Below are 21,186 nucleotides of genomic sequence, written 5' to 3' on the forward strand. Positions count from 1 at the left end.
AAAATTAATATTATAAAAATGACCATACTACCCAAGGCTATTTACAGATTCAATCCAATCCCTATTATAATACCAAGGGCATTTTTCACAGAAGTAGAACTAATTTTAAAATTTGTATAGAAACAGAAAAGACCCAAACAGCAAAACAATCTTGAGAAAGATGAACAGAGCTGGAGTAATCACACTCCTTAACTTCAGACTACACTACAAAAGTACAGTAATCAAAACATTATGTTACTGGCATAAAAAAAGACACACAGATCAATGGAAGAGTATAGAGAGCCCATAAATAAACCCACTCACTTATGGTCAATTAATCTATGACAAAGGAAGCAAGAATACAGAATGAGAAAAGACAGTGTCTTCGATAAGTGGTACTGGGAAAACTAGACAGCTGCATGTAAAAGAATGAAATTAGAAGACTTTCTTACCCCATATACAAAAATAAACTCAAAATGGATTAAAGACCTAAATGCAACACTGGAAACCATAAAATTCCTAGAGGAAAACATAGGCAGAATACTCTTTGACATAAATTGTAGCAACATTTTTTATGGATCTGTCTCTTAAAGCAAAGGAAATAAAAGCAAAAATAAACAAATGAGGCCTACTTAAATTTAAAAGTTTTTGCACTGCAAAGGAAAGCACTGACAAAACAAAAAGAAAAACTACTAAATGGGAGAAAATATTTGCAAATTATATGACAAATAAGGGGCTATTATCCAAAATATATAAACAGTTCATACAACTCAAGATCAAAAAAACAAACAACTGGATTAAGAAACGGACAAAAGGCCTGAATAGACATTTTTCCAAAGAGCACATGCAGATGGCCAACAAGCACATGAGAAGATACTCAACATCACTAGTAATCAGGGAAATGCAAATCAAATCCACCATGAGATATTACCTCACACCTGCAAGAATGGCTATCATCAAAAAGAACACAAATAACAAATATCGATGAGGATATGGAGAAAAGGGAACTCATACACTCACGGTGGGAATGTAAACTGGTGCAGCCACTGTGGAAAACAGGCTTCTCAAAAAACTAAAAATAGAATTACTGTATGACCCAGCAAAATTCCACTCCTGGGTATATATCCATAAAAACCAAAAACACTAACTGGAAAAGATACATGCACCCCAATGTTCATAGCAGCATTATTTACAATTACAAATATATGGAAGCAACCTAAGTGTCCATCAACAGATGAATGGATAAAGAAGATGTGATATATATACACAATGGAATTCTACTCAGCCATAAAATGAAGGAAATTTTGCCATTTGCAGCCACATGGATAAACTTGGAGGTTATTATGCTAAGTGAAATAAGTCAGACAGAGAAAGACAAATACTGTATAATATCACCTATATGTGCAATCTAAAAACTACAACAAACTAGTGAACAATACAAAAAAGAAGCAAACTCACAGATACAGAGAACAAGCTAGTGGTTACCAGAGGGGAGAGGGGAAAAGGGAGGAGTGGTATAAGGGTTAGGGATAAAAAAAATAAAAAGCAAATTCAAACTAATTTGATTTAAGAATATTTTACAAATGTTAGATTGTCTCATGACACAACTGGAAAATGACACAAAATAAGAGCTAGGGATTAACTATTTCAGAATGTTTCTCATTTTAAGAATATGAAGGAGAAGACAAACATTAATATATGTTTCAGCAATCATAGATGAAGGTAGGAAAATGACGGCCCGTGAACATCATCATGAATATTTGAAGTTTTCATTCTCTATCTATTGGAGATTTTTGAAATATTTTATTTTTCACAGAGCTCACATTTGCTTGTAAGGTACAGGTAAATGTGTCTTTAGCATTCTATGCTGAGAATAAATATATGTTATAGACAACAGGGAAAATCAAACGGAAAAACTTCATTGTAAATCTTAATACACTTTTATTATTAATGTTGCTGTTTATTTTTTAATTTGATAAAATTTAATGATATATTGAGGTAAAGGAAAGCATGAGTTTTGGAGTCAGGTGTATGGGAGGCCTTATCCTCATAGCCCACAGCCCCACTATCGGTTGGCTGTAGGACTTGTTAAAGTCACACATAACCTTAGCATTCCCATCTCTAAAACAGAGGCAATAACCCACTCTCAACTGTTAAGAGAAGATTAAACAATACAGTTCCTCTTTAGAGTCTGGCACAACATGTTTGCTGTGTACAATAAATGTTGATTTCCTCTCCTTTCCTTTTTTATTAGGGCCTAACAGGAAATGATGAGCTTTTAAATTTTCGTAAGTTAGAATTTCATAGATATTAAATTTCACCACAGAAACCTGATCTTAGTCAAAACTGTTTTCTAGTGGAACTTTTAATCAGGATGTATAGGATTACTAAAGATAATAGTTGGTTATCCTTCCAATAAGCAGATAAAGAGAAGCCATTCATTGCTTGTGGTTCTTCTCCACAATGGAACATTATTCCATGTATGCAAAAGCTTTCACTGCAGTCAAGCATGTGAGGCAGTTTAAATCTGCAGTTTAAATTATCATAATTGTTCTTTTATGAATGCTTTGTTTTAAACCCTTACTTATAACAGACCAGACAACTAGGTGATGTAAACTGGCTAGCTTATGCCACATTCCAAGTTTTGTAAATCATGGATTGTTAAATATCTAAGATATTCTGACAAGGCCATTCAGTCTAGATGGAAAATAAGGCTACTTCTTTCCTCCAAGAGATCTGTTTTTCAAATTATACACAACTACCATCTTTTGTGATATTCATGGTCTTTACCTTCTTTGAGACTTTCATAGTCGTCTTAAGAAAGAAGAATGCATTCTCAACTTTAATTGCAAATCTCTCTCAATATAAAAATATTCAGATTTGAAAACTGAGATATATTATTCAACTAAAAATTTGTGTTCAAATGTCATTTTCATTCACATTTTTTAAACCAGCTGTAGCTCATAAGCATGACATGAGTGCCAAAGGACATCCACCCGTTTTGTAAAAACTAAATGTGATTTTGAAGTGATTCAACATTCTGAGTCTGTTAGAAAGTGAAAAAGATTAATGATTGTAGAGATAAAAAGATGTGATTATTTCACATAGAAATCATGCAGCTGTGCCTTTTACAACTAAAATGCTGTGGTAGTTTATGGACATTAAAAGCACATATTGAAGGATGCTTTCATAGAGAATGAGAAACAGAGGACAATAAAACAAAAAAATCATGACTTTAATGGTATCCTATGATTAGTTCATAGGGTAGGAGTAGGTATATTTGATATGTTGTGGACCTCACAATTATGTATTTTTCTGTCTTGGTTTTCAGGTAATTGATGTTGTGTCCATGACAAACAGAAATGAAAGAACTTTCATACAATTATCTCTCCACTTGGATTTTCTCAACTGGCATTCTCATGTATATAGTTATTGGGGATAGAGGTAATACTTTCAAAATGTTAGAACAAAAAGCAATGGATAAGAGAATGAGTAAAAGAATCCTAGGGATAAATCAAGAAGATGCTGCAGATTATTCTTTGCAATTTTAATTCTATCATGGATGTAAACATGCATACATGTATTTATAGTCCATTGTAAAGAACAAGTGATGCCCTTTAACCTGGTGTCGAAAATAAAAATGTTTAGATCAGTGAATACATACAAACCAGCTATGTCAAGGTTCAGTACAAGTTTTGAGAGGCATCAGAAAGTTATACTCATTTTTTTGCTTTTGCCCTCTGCCAGGAGGACAGCATGTTCCGAAGAGGGCCTTCCTCATCTTTATTCCCAGAATGAGCGAACAACACTCAGAGCAGAATCGCAGGGGATCCACAGTCAAAACATGTAATATTAGGGAGACACAACCATTATAGTTGTAAGGCACTGAGATTCGAGGTTATTTCCTTTTTAACTGCAATGAAGCTAACTCTTGGATGTTGGCTGTATTTTATTTTATTTTATCATTGCTACTGCCCTTGGACTAGTATCCTGACCTGTAAAGTGTACCGTTCTACCCAGGAAAAAAAAGGTACATTTATGGCAAATATCTTTCTGGTCATTCAACTGCCTTATACTTGAAAATCTTATTGTGAATGTCTATTTTGCTTTTGTGTGAGTTTACTTATCAAAAACTGCTATTTGAGTAGAAATTCTTATAAACCATCAAAAGTGAATTAACAATATTATTTTAATTTCAAAGTTTTCATTTTATTTACCAGATAAACATGAGAGATAGGGATAGAGATGAGAGAGTGAAAGAGAGAAAGGAGAGACAGAGAGATGAACTGATATAATTAATCTTAAGTAGTATGAGTAAATATTCGGTTTAATACCAGTATGGCAGTACCATTATTTTAATAATTCCCTGGGATATAAAGCTTCAGAAAATTGTTCTTTTCTTCCTTTCAGTTCTTTTTCTTCAACAGAATATGCATTCTAATGGAATGCATACATTCCATGTATCTTCAAGTATTTATATTTGATTAAGAAATAAATTATATTTACATATCTTGGCAGATTAACTTCTTTAAATTACATTACAGATAAACTAAAATAAAAGGATTTGTACCTCCTGAGACAAAGTGAAAATGAGAAAGACAGCTGTTAATCTATTTTGAAAGAAGATGGTACATGATATAGAATTAAAAACTATCTGTGAATACTTCATACAGAATGTAATTCACATAGTAAAAAGTGAGAATTGAGTATTTCTGAAATTAAAAAGGATATTTGGAGTCCTATACTTACAGGGATGCTAGAATATAGGGAAAAAAACTAACTAATATTCTATCATATCCCAGCTTACCTCTGTTTTTTCTTTGAGAGATATACACACATAAAATATGTATCATAAAACTTTTGAGCTAAATAAACTACCTTGCAGGCACAGTTAGTTATATACTATGTAGTCACTGAGGCAATACTTGTTATTTTAAATAATTGCCCTAGTAAGTTAATTTTACTCTGGACCACAATCAGGCATTTTTTTCACTCCAACAATGAAGAAAATATTTTCTATATTTAACAAAATACCTGACAAAATACTTAAGTTGAGCAATATGGTAACTGCAGATACATGATCAGAAGAAGCACTTTCAGAAAAAAATTTCAAAAACAAACTTGCATGTGAAAAAAACAATTGTAACTCTTTCTGCTAAAAATTTAATTATGGCCTTTAAAACTATGCATTCAAAACCAGTGGTAAAAATGGAACTGTTTTTATGTTGCTGAGAATGAAAAATATTCTTTAAAGTTGTAAATGAACAAATATTAATACATTATCCAGTTGCTCCTAGAATGAATTTTGGTCCAATAAAAAAAAAATCTCTATCAGGAAAAGAGTACTTTGGAGGGAAGCTATTTTGCCTCCAAAGTCCTCACTGTGTCCACATTCCTGACTCCACCCACAGAGGTGTAGTGAGCTGACAGACAGGCTGGGTGTAGGGAAGGGACTGGCATGAGTAACCCAGCCTCTTGCTCTTCTTCCTCTTTAGGATGTGCTCTCCGGAGAGCAGAGTACCTGTTTCCATCAGCTTCTCACTGCCTTAAGCTTTAGAGAGCCAAGTCTCACCCAGGAGGTGTTCACATTCTCATGTGACTGTGAGTGGCTGAGGGCTTGGCCTATGGACTAATTAGACAAGTCTGTGTAATTCTGGAGGTGAAGGTGAGGTCACATTTAAAATTACTATAAATATTTTGCTATAACATTCTTATAAATTTTTAAATGAATTTTTGGTTTTCATCTTCCTTAGTCCTTTGTCCTTTAGTATGGATCTAAAATCCTGATCTGGTACTTTTAGCAAACACCCTCTGTCTGCTCAGTAAGCCCAATTTTAAGGTCTTTCTGTTTTCATTCACTTATTTTTTTTTGTATTTCTACATTCACTGAAATAAAAGATACACTTTTATTTCAGTGTTTGTCATATATTGTATTATAATGAAATATATTACAAAAACAGTCATGAAATATATTCCATAGCTAGAAATCAATATATCCCAGGAGTGCAATCTATTTCAAGATTGATTCTTTAAATTGAGTAGCTTATTTTAGATTTTAAACAGTGATGGAGTTTAGATATCATTATCCCAAATAGAAGCAAGCTAAATTACTATATTGATAAATAGTCTGGAAGCTATAAGATGAAACAAATAGGAAAAATGATATATTGAAGAAGGTTTTTTATAAATTATTTTCCCTATAGGAAGATAATTCAATCACTGGCTTTATCTATCATAAAATATCCCATTAAAGGCTTCAAATATGCTATCCCAAGTTTTATGTCTAAGTCAATAATATGATGTACTAAATAACTCTTGGGAAAAAAAGACATTTTTCATTTATTTCCTTTTCATCGCTTTAATGCTGGTAGAGAGTATTTTGCACTCAACTTGTTTTGAAAAATGTTTAAATTTAGTTGAAGATCTAGTTACTTAGGAGGCATCTACTTATAAAATAACTGGCTTTTTCAGATGCAAAGTAGTATGTATAGACTGGATAAACAGCAAGGTCCTACTGAATAACACAGGGAACTATATTCAATATTCTGTGATAAACCGCAATGGAAAAGAGTATAAAATGTATATATATATATATATATATATATATATATATATATATATGTATAACTGAATCACTTTACTGTAAAGCAGAAATTAACACAACATTGTAAATCAACTATATTTCAATTAAAAATAAAAAATAAGAAAATAATTTTTAAAAAACTGGCTTTTTGTTAAAAATATTTGCTTCTATACATGACATCCTCAGTGTGTTAATATTAGAGTTGTTCCTCAATCTGGGTCAATTAAGGAGAGAGAAAGAGAATTTGCTCAAGTTAAATACCACCAATCTCAATTTTTTAAGAAATAGAGTAATACAATTTCATGTTCAGTCAGGTAAAACATATGAAATTAAAATACACTTATAGCAACAAAAAAGACTGTAATTACAACAGCAATAATTTAAAAATTGCCTGAAATCAACCTAGTATATATTTTAATTGCAAACAGTTTATCTCCTTAAGCTACTTAACTAATTTCATGCATTTTAGCTAAATTATTAACATCAGCCAACAGAGAGATTCCTGAAGGAAAATATAAGTAATATTTAAAGACAAAAATAGAATTCCAATAGAAAATACCAGGAACACTAAATCCAAAGAATGGTCAGAGATTAGAAGGCAAGTGAGGGTGGCAATTCTATTCTTTCCCCCTCCCCAGCATTGAAGAAATTGCTTGAACTAGACTTTTAAATAATTGAAGTAAAGCAATTTTGAAAAGCGTATTGTCATTATTAATCAACCCAAAGAAGTGATTTACCACAAAGGTTTTTATAAACCCCCTTTATAAAAACAAACAAAAAACATGCAAAACAAAAACTATTTTAAGACAACAGTGTGGCACTCATAACGCGAAAACAATGAAATAAATCAAAATGTCACTGTAATTTTGCTACTAAGGAACAAAAATGTCCTTGAGAATCATCTGTACTTTTGATCTCTTCTGCATTCCCCCTTGTCCCTTCCTTCCTTTCTTGTTTGAAGAATATATTTCATTTTCTGAAATTCTTCTGGGAACTCTGTGTTGTTGACACAATGGTAACGAAACCTAGGATGTGTTTCAAGACTACTGAACTTTTTAAAAGGAGATGTTATAGAAATAATTTAATTTTCACTTTTACTTCAGATTTTATTACATTAATAATCATTGTCAATACTAAGCCAAATAGACACAGCTTTCAAAGAATCAGTTTTCACCATTATGGGGACATTTTGTCATTGTTTTGCTATCCATACTGCTGTAGTAACAATAGCAATAACATTAATTCATGGCGTGTTTATGCCAAGGACATTTTCCTACACTTACACTAATCTTCCCATGGCCTTGTCACACAGGTGTTACTCTCCCCCTTTCAACTAAAAAAAAACCCCTAAAAATCAGTGAAGTTACTTAACAGTTTTTAAAGTCTCACAATTGGTTTTTAAAAAAAAAAAAAAATGGAGCCAGGATTCAGCACCAGGCTTGTCTGACCTCTTTATCTCATTATTTTAGTATTATTCATTTATGGAGGAAAGCAATGGAAAGAGAGTGCATATTCACAGCTAACTTTTCTGTCCTCCTGAACCCCCTACATCTTCTGCCTTTAATTCCTTAGGGTTACATGGCAGACTTGTTTCTTTGGCTTATCCAGGGATCTCTCTTTCTTCACCCTCTCCATGCCTGGCTCTCCTGCTCTCCCTTTCATCCTGATTCTCCCCAATTCTGAATCTATTTGTTTAACTGACCTTTTTTGGATTCATGGATTTTCTTTCTCATTCAGTCTTCTTCCTGAATTAGGTCTCAATTATCCTCTGTCCATTTCAGAGTTTTGCTGTTTATCTAGTGGACTGGGCAGCCTCAGCCTCCTAGCGAAGTGTAGTTTCACTTATATTCATTTAACAAGTATGTAATGAGAACCTATTGTGTGCCAAGCACTACTATAATGTCGATTGAAAAAAATTCACAACCTAAAAGTTGAGAATTAAGTTTTATTTGGTGGACAAAATGGAAGACTTCAGCCCGGAACACAGCCTCTCAGAGAGCTCTGAGGGATGACTCCAAAGAAGCAAGGGATGAGCCAGGATATATAGGAGTTTTGCAATAAAAGCAGGTAGTGGAACATCAAAAGATTGCTGTTAATTACAGAAAACCGGACATCTCAAGTTAATGAATTTAGCGCTTTTCTATTTATGGGAAGATGCAAGAGTCTGGGCTCACTGAAATCATTCCTCTGATATGCACCTTAACTATCTAGGGCCACTATCCTGCTTTCTCCATCCTGAGTCCCCTCAGGGTGCAGAGTCAGAGGCAGCTGCAGTGGCTGTTGGCCTGATGGCCGCAACATGCTTTGTTTACTGATATGGCAGGTGACATTTTCCATCCTCAATAACTACATGAGTAAACTGGTAACAAATACAGGCAAGATTCCTGTTTTCAAGAAAATAAAAAATTTTCACATAATAATAAATACTATGAAGAATGCAGAGTGAGATCATGAAGTAGTAGAGAATATTGGTTGTCTATGGGCACTGTTGCTGGTAGGATAATCAGAAAAGGTCTCTCTGAGAAAGTAACATTTGAGCAGAAAACTATGAGGTTTCCTTGTGTCTGAAACATAGAGCATGATCAGGAGAGAGAACAGATAAGGTTTGAGATGAAAGCCAATGGCAGAGCATTCATGTGGTGCCTTAAGAAACCACAGAAAGACATCTGGATTTCATTTCAAGTGGCTAACTGTAGGTTTTAATTAAAACAGAAAATGATTTGACCCAACTCAAGTTTAAAAGATCTGTGTGAAGGATGGACCTTAGGAATATTCTAAGAGAAACATGGCGGTGAGTCGGTGTAGAGACATTGGGGTGGAAGTCAGGAAAGAGTTTGATACGGGATATATTCTAGAGGAATAAACTGACGTGACTTGGTGACAGACTGGACTTGCAGGTAAACGGAAAAAAAGACACATCCTCTAAGACTGGGAAAATGAAGAGCATTTTCACACTACCTCACCATTAGTGTGAACTAGCCTGCCCGGCTTTGGTAAACTTAACTGAGAAACTGACAAGGGAGCAGGGAATCACTGTTTTGATGGTGATTCCTATCCAATTTTGTCCACTGCTCCTGTTATAGGAAAGAGTAACATCTATTTAAAATGGAATGTTTGGACATTATTTAAAGTCCTACACAAAATTAAATATACAGAATTCTGGGGTATTTATAAGTTTTAGAAAAATGTCATTTTCTTCCTATACACACTATCTCCCCCCAAATCATTTAAGTGTATTCAAAATACTGAATTTTACATCACCATGATAAAACACACATTTAATGATATTACATCACATTGAGGAGGGTGACATTATTAATCTCTACTTTCGTATCGTGCATCTTCATTGATATTTATTTAATACTCCCTTCACATCATATATCAACTACAATCAGAAATGTTAAAATAGCTCTAAAAAATGTAATTTTAGAATTTCAACATTTACTTTGGGACCTTTCCTGCTCTCTGTAACCTGAAGTCCCAGCTGTGACTTGATTGCTTATTATTCAATTTTTAAACAAAATTTGGCTCATCACCTTGCATTATAGAGTGTAATAACTATGCCTATATTTAACAGAGGCTATTAGTTTGTAAATTGCTTTCAGGCAGAAACTAAGTGAAAATCCTCTACCTCATCATTGTGATCACCATACAAGTTATTTAGTAATAACTCAATAAATGTTTTGATTAAGTTAATGAATGAAATTTAGGATTATTCAAACTGCAGTGATTTGGATGAATCGACACTTTTCCTTGACTTATACAGTTTTATGCACAAGCACACACAGGTACAAATATTTTCAAAGAGTCGTACCTCCCAGAGTAGCAGATAGCAAGAAATGTGTCCCATATTTCTTGATAAGGTTTTCTGTGATTTGCTGAAGGGTAGGTCGACGTCCCAAAAGTCTTATGTTGCGGAAGAATTCAGGGGCAAGAGGCAGAGGGGAGCCAAGGAAATTTCTTCTCTCAACTGCAAGGTTATTTACTTTCCAGCGGCCAAACTCCCTGAAAAGCAAATTTATTTTCATTCGTAAATACATAATCTATCTGAATGTTTTCATTTGAAAAGTTCACTTGATAGTTTCTTTGGGGTTACTACATTACAATGATTCTTGTTTGTAATAATACTTCATGTTCTATGAGTAAGTAGGAGAAGCAATATTTATAATTTATGTAGCTGGAGTGAATATCCTGAAACCAAGTCATGGAGAGGAAAAATAAACCACTTAAAGCAACAGACTCCACTGATTTTTTTCCAAAGGAAAAATGTACTCATAAAAATGATTTCAGGGCTTCCCTGGTGGCGCAGTGGTTGAGAGTCCGCCTGCCGATGCAGGGGACACGGGTTCGTGCCCGGGTCCGGGAAGATCCCACATGCTGCGGAGTGGCTGGGCCCGTGAGCCATGGCCGCTGAGCCTGCGCGTCCAGAGCCTGTGCTCTGCAACGGGAGAGGCCACAACAGTGACAGGCCCGCGTACCGCAAAAAAAAAAAAAAAAAAAAAAAAGATTTCATTATGTATAGAATATTAATGTAGAATTATTTTTTAAAAGGGAAACTAAAGTAATATTTTATCATTTTCCAATGGAAATTGAAAAAAGAATAAATTTATTTTCATCATTAATGATTATTTTCTATTCACTTTAGAGTGGGAACTTGTCAAACCTCAAGAATATTAAGGCGCTGTAGAAGAATTTTTAAAAATATGATCCAAAGAAAAACTGGTTTTTTATAATAATTATTGTTTACAACATAATTTGAAACCCCAATTCAACTTAATTAGTAATTACTCAAGATGCAAAATAACTTTTAAGGTTGATATGGTCAAATTAGAGAAGTAGCAAATATGATTATAAAAGATTTATATATAAAAAAAGTATGTATTTATATTAAGTTAAAGTCAACCTAATAATACTTTAGAAAATAACTATGGTGAACTGGATTGCCTGATATCAACCATACAGATTTTTTTTCTGAGGAGTGGTCTGATAAAATCTCAAATACCTTCCACAGAGAAGACTTCCCCTCTACTAGATTTAAACATTCCTATGTGTGTAATTTAACTCTGTTACTACTTAGCAAATAAAATGTTGATTAAATATCGTATAACTACTTGTCATACTTATTTATATTTTTGCCTCCAAAAACTTCCTGGAATGCACCACGAAAAGGTGCATGATAGATACATCTGTGAACCACACTCTGCATGGAGTTCACATTCTAGAGAAAGTTTTAAAAATAAATAAAATAAAGATGTTAAATTTTGAAAACATCCAGATTGTGACAAGGGCTGAGAGCTACCACAGACAGACTGCTGTGATGGGCCGTAGGGCTGTGGACAGGATGGCCCTATTTTATTTTAAGTTCCCTGAGAGGGCAACTCTGGAGAGGTGGTATTTGATACTTAGTCTCTAAAGGAAAAATAAAAGAGGCTAGATGTGGGGAAGCACAGAATAGATTTACACAGAATAAGGAAAAACAGTAAATACTTCCAGGACCAAGAACCATGCCCTGATAGAGTCACTTGCCATGAATAATTTGTTCCTGTGACACACATCTGGCAGCCACACAATCCATCCAGTCTTTTGGAAGTTAATTATAAGATAAGATTCACTAAGGAATCTAGGTAAGGACTTGGCCTGAAAATAAGTCAACTTAGTGTTTCCTTCATTGAGAAACTCTCGCTATTACCTCTGCAAATCAGCTGATCCAAACAGTTTTGAATAGTATTATTCTAACAATGGTTCTCAAATTTCAGCACCTATTAGAATCACCTGGAAACTTCACCCCAGAGTTTCTGATATATGAGGCCTCGGATGGGGTCAAGAGTTTGCATTTTCAACAAGCAATGCTAGTACTGCTATTCTGGGGAACATACTTTGAAGAAAACTACTGATTAGGTAATTTGGTATGTTGTTTTTAAAATTTACTCAAAGTGCTCTCTTTTCAGTAAATCTTGGGCTTTTAGAGATACTATACTGTATTTATTACTTCATATTTCCTCAGAAGAGAGTAAAAATGTCATTGTTATTGTTCCAAACCTAATTGGTATCAGTAATTTTTTGTCTTTTCATCTTGTAAGAAATTTACCTGACTGTATTTGTGCATGTGTGTGTTTGATATATATGTAGAATATACATATGTAAATACATATTTAAAACTGTGAAGGAGAGCATTTAAAATAAAATATTTAAGTTTTAGTGTTTTGTGAATATAAGGTATATAGTAATACAATACTTCTAAGAAGCTGTTTATTAAACCATGATCTAAATAATAGCTGCTCATTAATTTCCAAACTTTACCCTCAAACATTTACTTTTTATTTGCTGAAAAAACTTTATAATTTTATCAAGGCATAGTAACATAGCTTGAACTTAAAGTTGTGGTATATCTTTTTCAATGGTTTAAATTACCAAATTTATAAACTCATATGTATATTCTCATAAATTAAAATGTGAATTGCTAAGTGAAGTAATTGGACTTAAGTAACCAAGAAGATTGTGTCAATGGTGGTATTTTACAATGCATACAAACTCTCTCTAAACTGCTGAGTATTTCTTTCTAAATGGCTGTCGGTAACTACATATTGGGAGACTGCCATTCTAACCTCCCTTATTTTTTTAACAATTTGTAAATATATAATACCAACCCGCAATCAGTACCAACCCATGATCTATCCTGACATGAAATATTTGCAACTTTCTTTAGTGTGTTCCTCTTAAATTTGACAAAGAATGGATGTAATACGAAAGAGCTATAACAAATTTACATCATTTTCTGAAATCAGCTTATAACATTAATTTAACAAGAAAATTTATTAGGACCCGGAGGAAGATGGCGGAAGAGTAAGACGCGGAGATCACCTTCCTCCCCACAGATACATCAGAAATTCATCTACACGTGGAACAACTCCTACAGAACACCTACTGAACGCTGACAGAAGACCTCAGACCCCCCCAAAAGGCAAGAAACTCCCCACATACCTGGGTAGGGCAAAAGAAAAAAAGAATAAACAGAGACGATAGGATAGGGACGGGACCTGCACCAGTGGGAGGGAGCCGTGAAGGAGGGAAGGTTTCTACACACTACAAGCCCCTTCGCGGGCGGAGACTGCAGGTGGCGGAGGGGGAAAGCTTCGGAGTAGCGGAGGAGAGCACAGCAACAGGGGTGCGGAGGGCAAAGCGGAGAGATTCCGGCACAGAGGATCGGTGCCCTCAGGCACACACCAGCCCGAGAGGCTTGTCTGCTCGGCCGCCGAGGCGGGCGGGGCTGGGAGCTGAGGCTCGGGTATCGGCTTTCAGTCGGAGCGCAGGGAGAGGACTGGGGCTGGCGGCAGGAAGAGAGCCTGAAGGGGTTAGTGCACCACGGCTAGCCCGGAGGGAGTCCGGAGAAAGGGTCTGGAGCTACCGAAGAGGCAAGAGACTTTTTCTTCCCTTTTGTTTCCTGGTGCGCGAGGAGAGGGCATTAAGAGGGCTGCTTGGGGAAGCGCCGGAGACAGGCGCGAGCCGCGGGTAAGGCGTGGACCTCGGAGACGGGCGTGGGACGCTGGGGCTGCCGCCGCCGCCGCCGCCGCGGGGCCTGTGTGCGAGCGCGGGTCACTGTCCGCCCCGCCTTCCGGGGGGCCTGTGCACCCCACCACTGCCGGGGTCCCGGGACCCGGGGACGGCTTTCCCGGGAAAGCGCACGGAGCGCCACGGGCTGCTGCAACGTCACGACGGCCTCTGCCGCCGCAGGCCCGCCCCACGCTGCGCGCCCCTCCCTCCCCTCTGCCTGAGTGAGCCAGAGCCCCCGAATCAGCGGCTCCTTTAAACCCGTCCTGTCTGAGCGAAGAACGGACGCCCTCCGGCGACCTACGCGCAGAGGCGGGGCCAGGTCCAAGGCTGAGACCCGGGAGTTGTGAGAGCAGAGACAGGGAAATCTCTCTGTGCAGCCTCGGAGGCAGCGGATTAAAGCTCCACGGTCCATTTGATGTGCCCTGCGTCTGTGGAGTGCATGAATGGACAGCGAATCATCCCAAATTGAGGAAGTGGACTTTGAGGACAAGATTTAAGACTTTCCCCCCTTTTTCGTCTTTTTACAACGAATTATCCCAAATTAAGGAGGTGGACTTAGCAAGATTTCAGACTTCTCGCCCTTTTCCTCTGTTTACAACAAATTATCCCAAATTGAGGAGGTGGACATGGAGAGCAAGATTTTTGATTTTTCCCCCTGCTCTCTTTTTCTGAATGTGTATGTGTAATCTTCTGTGTAAGATTCTCTCTGTATAGCTTTGCTTCCACCATATGTCCCAGGGTTCTATCGGTCCGTGTTTTTTTTCAATAATTACTTTTTCATTTTAATAACGCTACTATATTTCATACTTTATTCTATTTTTACTTTACCTGCTCTTTCTTTTTTTCCTACCTTCCCTTCCTCCCTCCCTCCCTCCGCTCCTCCTTTCCTTCTTTCTTTTTCTTTCCTCCCTCCCTCCCTCCCACACTTCTTTCCACTTTCTTTTTCTTTCCTCCCTCCCTCCCTCCCTCCTGTCTTTCTTTCTTTCTTTCCTTCCTCCCTCCCTCCCTCCTTCCATTCACTCTTCCTTTTGCTTTCATTCCTCCCTCCCTCCCTCCTTTCTTTCCTTTTCTTTCCATCCTTCCGCCCTTTCTTTCTTTCTTCCTTCCTTCCTTCCTTCCTTTCTTCCCTTCTTCCTTTCTTTCCCTCTCTCTTTCTTTCTTCTACTAATTCTTTCTTTCTACTTTTTCTCCCTGTTATTCTGAGCCGGGTGGATGAAAGGCTGTTGGTGCTGCAGCCAGGAGTCAGTGCTGTGCCTCTGAAGTGGGAGAGCCAACTTCAGGACACGGGTCCACAAGAGACCTCCCAGCTCCACATAATATCAAGCAGCGAAAATCTCCCAGAGATCTCCATCTCAACACCAGCACCCAGCTTCAGTCAACGACCAGCAAGCTACAGTGCTGGTCACCCTATGCCAAGCAACTAGCAAGGCAGGAACACAACCCCACCCATTAGCAGAGAGGCTACCTAAAAACATAATAAGGCCATAGGCACCCCAAAACACACCACCAGACGTGGACCTGTCCACCAGAAAGACAAGCTCGAGCCTCAACCACCAGAACACAGGCATTAGTCCCCCCCACCAGGAAGCCTACACAACCTACTGAAACAACCTTAGCCACGGGGGACAGACACCAAAAACAACGGGAACTACGAATCGGCAGCCTGCAAAAAGGAGACCCCAAACACAGTAACATAAGCAAAATGAGAAAGCAGAAAAACACACAGCAGGTGAAGGAGCAAGATAAAAACCTACCAGACCTAACAAATGAAGAGGTAATAGGCAGTCTACGTGAAAAAGAATTCAGAATAATGATAGTAAAGCTGATCCAAGATTCTATTTCCAAGATCCATAATCTTGGAAATAGAATAGACAAATTGCAAGAAACAGTTAACAAGGACCTAGAAGAACTAAAGATGAATCAAGCATCGATTAAAAACACAATAAATGAAATGAAAAATACTCTAGATGGGATCAATAGCAGAATAACTGAGGCAGAAGAACGGATAAGTGAGGTGGAAGATAAAATAGTGGAAATAACTGATGCAGAGCAAAATAAAGAAAAAATAATGAAAAGAACACAGGACAGTCTCAGAGACCTCTGGGACAACATTAAACGCACCAACATTCGAATTATAGGGGTTCCAGAAGAAGAAGAGAAAAAGAAAGGGACTGAGAAAATATTTGTAGAGATTATAGTTGAAAACTTCCCTAATATGGGAAAGGAAATAGTTAATCAAGTCCAGGAGGCACAGAGAGTCCCATACAGAATAAATCCAAGGAGAAATACGCCAAGACACATATTAATCAAACTGTCAAAAATTAAACACAAAGAAATCATATTAAAAGCAGCAAGGCAAAAACAACAAATAACACACAAGGGAATCCCCATCAGGTTAACAGCTGATCTCTCAGCAGAAACTCTACAAGCCAGAAGGGAGTGGCAGGACATAATTAAAGTGATGAAGGAGAGAAACCTGCAACCAAGATTATTCTACCCAGCAAGGATCTCATTCAGATTTGATGGAGAAATTAAAACCTTTACAGACAAGCAAAAGCTGAGAGAGTTCAGCACCACCAAACCAGCTTTACAACAAATGCTAAAGGAACTTCTCTAGGCAAGAAACACAACAGAAGGAATATACCTACAATAACGAACCCAAAGCAATTAAGGAAATGGGAATAGGAACATACATATCAATAATTACCTTAAATGTAAATGGACTAAATGCTCCCACCAAAAGACACAGAGTGGCTGAATGGATACAAAAACAAGACCCATATATATGCTGTCTACAAGAGACCCACTTCAGACCTAGAGACACATACAGATTGAAAGTAAGGGGATGGAAAAAGATATTCCATGCAAATGGAAATCAAAAGAAAGCTGGAGTAGCAATTCTTATATCAGACAAAATAGACTTTAAAATAAAGACTATTAGAAGAGACAAAGAAAGACACTACATAACGATAAAGGGATCAATCCAAGAAGATATAACAATTGTAAATATTTATGCACCCAACATAGGAGCACCTCAATACATAAGGCAAATACTAACAGCCATAAAAGGGGAAATTGACAGTAACACAATCATAGTAGGGGACTTTAACACCCCACTTTTACCAATGGACAGATCATCCAAAATGAAAATAAATAAGGAAACACAAGCTTTAAATGATACATTAAACAAGATGGACTTAGTTGATATTTATAGGACATTCCATCCAAAAACAACAGAATACACATTTTTCTCAAGTGCTCATGGAACATTCTCCAGGATAGATCATATCTTGGGTCACAAATCAAGCCTTGGTAAATTTAAGAAAATTAAAATTGTATCAAGTATCTCTTCCGACCACAATGCTATGAGACTAGACATCAATTACAGGAAAAGATCTGTAAAAAATACAAACACATGGAGGCTAAACAATACACTACTCAATAACGAAGTGATCACTGAAGAAATCAAAGAGGAAATTAAAAAATACCTAGAAACAAATGACAATGGAGACACGACGACCCAAAACCTATGGGACGCAGCAAAAGCAGTTCTAAGGGGGAAGTTTATAGCAATACAATCCCACCTTAAGAAACAGGAAACATTTCGAGTAAACAACCTGACCCTCCACCTAAAGCAATTAGAGAAAGAAGAACAAAAAACCCCCAAAGTTAGCAGAAGGAAAGAAATCATAAAGATCAGATCAGAAATAAATGAAAAAGAAATGAAGGAAACGATAGCAAAGATCAACCAAACTAAAAGCTGGTTCTTTGAGAAGATAAACAAAATTGACAAACCATTAGCCAGACTCATCAAGAAAAGAAGGGAGAAGACTCAAATCAATAGAATTAGAAATGAAAAAGGAGAAGTAACAACTGACACTGCAGAAATACAAAAGATCATGAGAGATTACTATAAGCAACTCTATGCCAATAAAATGGACAACCTGGAAGAAATGGACAAATTCTTAGAAATGCACAACCTGCTAAGACTGACTCAGGAAGAAATAGAAAATATGAATAGACCAATCACAAGCACTGAAATTGAAACTGTGATTAAAAATCTTCCATCAAACAAAAGCCCAGGACCAGATGGCTTCACAGGCGAATTCTATCAAACATTTAGAGAAGAGCTAACACCCATCCTTCTCAAACTCTTCCAAACAATATCAGAGGAAGGAACACTCCCAAACTCATTCTACGAGGCCACCATCACCTTGATACCAAAACCAGGCAAGGATGTCACAAAGAAAGAAAACTACAGGCCAATATCACTGATGAACATAGATGCAAAAATCCTCAACAAAATACTAGCAAACAGAATCCAACAGCACATTAAAAGGATCATACACCATGATCAAGTGGGGTTTATTCCAGGAATGCAAGGATTCTTCAATATACGCAAATCAATCAATGTGATACACCATATTAACAAGTTGAAGGAGAAAAACCATATGATCATCTCAATAGATGCAGAGAAAGCTTTCGACAAAATTCAACACCCATTTATGATAAAAACCCTGCAGAAAGTAGGCATAGAGGGAACTTTCCTCAACATAATAAAGGCCATATATGACAAACCCACAGCCAACATTGTCCTCAATGGTGAAAAACTGAAACCATTTCCACTAAGATCAGGAACAAGACAAGGCTGCCCACCTACGCCACTCTTATTCAACCTAGTTTTGGAAGTTTTAGCCACAGCAATCAGAGAAGAAAAGGAAATAAAAGGAATCCAAATTGGAAAAGAAGAAGTAAAGCTGTCACTGTTTGCAGATGACATGATACTATACATAGAGAATCCTAATGATGCTACCGAAAAACTACTAGAGCTAATCAATGAATTTGGTAAAGTAGCAGGATACAAAATTAATGTACAGAAATCTCTGGCATTCCTGTACACTAATGATGAAAAATCTGAAAATGAAATCAAGAAAACACTCCCATTTACCATTGCAACAAAAAGAAATATCTAGGAATAAACCTACCTAAGGAGACAAAAGACCTGTATGCAGAAAATTATAAGACACTGATGAAAGAAATTAAAGATGATACAAATAGATGGAGAGATATACCATGCTCCTGGATTGGAAGAATCAATATTGTGAAAATGACTCTACTACCCAAAGCAATCTACAGATTCAATGCAATCCCTATCAAACTACCACTGGCATTTTTCACAGAACTAGAACAAAAAATTTCAAAATTTGTTTGGAAAAACAAAAGACCCCGAATAGCCAAAGCAATCTTGAGAACGAAAAACGGAGCTGGAGGAATCAGGCTCCCTGACTTCAGACTATACTACAAAGCTACAGTAATTAAGACAGTGTGGTACTGGCATAAAAACAGAAAGATAGATCAGTGGATCAGGATAGAAAGCCCAGAGATAAACCCACGCACATATGGCCAACTTATCTTTGATAAAGGAGGCAGGAATGTACAGTGGAGAAAGGACAGCCTCTTCAATAAGTGGTGCTGGGAAAACTGGACAGGGACATGTAAAAGTTTGAGATTAGATCATTCCCTAACACCATACACAAAAATAAGCTCAAAATGGATTAAAGACCTAAATGTAAGGCCAGACACTATCAAACTCTTAGAGGAAAACATAGGTAGAACACTCTATGACATAAATCACAGCAAGATCCTTTTGGACCCACCTCCTAGAGAAATGGAAATAAAAACAAAGATAAACAAATGGGACCTAATGAAACTTCAAAGCTTTTGCACAGCAAAGGAAACCATAAACAAGACCAAAAGACAACCCTCAGAATGGGAGAAAATATTTGCAAATGAAGCAACTGACAAAGGATTAATCTCCAAAATTTATAAACAGCTCATGCAGCTCAATAGCAAAAAAAAAAACAACCCAATCCAAAAATGGGCAGAAGACTTAAATAGGCATTTCTCCAAAGAAGATATACAGACTGCCAACAAACACATGAAACAATGCTCAACATCATTAATCATTAGAGAAATGCAAATCAAAACTACAATGAGATATCATCTCACACCAGTCAGAATGGCCATCATCAAGAAATCTAGAAACAATAAATGCTGGAGAGGGTGTGGAGAAAAGGGAACACTCTTGCACTGCTGGTGGGAATGTGAATTGGTACAGCCACTATGGAGAACAGTATGGAGGTTCCTTAAAAAACTGAAAATAGAACTACCATACGACCCAGCAATCCCACTACTAGGCATATACACTGAGAAAACCATAATTCAAAAAGAGACATGTACCAAAATGTTCATTGCAGCTCTATTCACAATAGCCCTGAGCTGGAAACAACCTAAGTGTCCATCATCGGATGAATGGATAAAGAAGATGTGGCACATATATACAATGGAATATTACTCAGCCATAAAAAGAAACGAAACTGAGCTATTTGTAATGAGGTGGATAGACCTAGAGTCTGTCATACAGAGTGAAGTAAGTCAGAAAGAGAAAGACAAATACCATATGCTAACACATATATATGGAATTAAAAAAAAAAATGTCATGAAGAACCTAGGGGTAAAACGGGAATAAAGACACAGACCTACTTGAGAATGGACTTGAGGATATGGGGAGGGGGAAGGGTAAGCTGTGACAAAGCGAAAGAGAGGCATGGACATATATACACTACCAAACGTAAGGTAGATAGATAGTGGGAAGCAGCCGCAGAGCATCGGGAGATCAGCTCGGTGCTTTGTGACCGCCTGGAGGGGTGGGATGGGGAGGGTGGGAGGGAGGGAGATGCATGAGGGAAGGGATGTGGGAACAGATGTATATGTATGACTGATTCACTTTTTTATAAAGCAGAAACTAATAAAAAATAAAAAATAAAAAAAAGAAAATTTATTAATGGTTTACTACTTATTGTCATAACTACCAGATATCTTGGTAGTAATATAGATGAATAGAAGAAAACCTCTGACCTCAAGGGTTCCCAAATTATACTAATTGAAGTATAATATGAATGAATAAATTGCAATTCAATGGCTTTACAATATTTTTATGTGCAAAAATACAAGTAGGCCAGTAGCTTATTGAGCACAACCCCTCTGCCCAATTCCTTGATATAAATGTTGCT

General features: G+C 36.7%; 1 protein-coding gene across 3 annotated transcripts in view; it reads right to left on the reverse strand.

Moving 5' to 3' along the window:
- Nucleotides 1-21,186, reverse strand: part of BRINP3 (BMP/retinoic acid inducible neural specific 3) — a gene marked incomplete at both ends in the record, with an annotated part of 403,154 nt that overhangs the window by 202,756 nt on the left and 179,212 nt on the right. For 2 of the 3 annotated variants that reach the window (XM_079696401.1, XM_079696400.1), the window contains one exon: nucleotides 10,377-10,567. The exons of the other annotated variant lie outside the window; for it this stretch is intronic. In XM_079696401.1, the coding sequence (XP_079552527.1) occupies nucleotides 10,377-10,567 (191 nt within the window). The remainder of the gene's footprint in view (nucleotides 1-10,376; nucleotides 10,568-21,186) is intronic. 3 annotated transcript variants of the gene reach the window in all.

This window comes from Hyperoodon ampullatus (assembly GCF_949752795.1).
Source record: "Hyperoodon ampullatus genome assembly, chromosome: 2".
In the NCBI taxonomy this organism is placed as follows: domain Eukaryota; kingdom Metazoa; phylum Chordata; class Mammalia; order Artiodactyla; family Ziphiidae; genus Hyperoodon; species Hyperoodon ampullatus.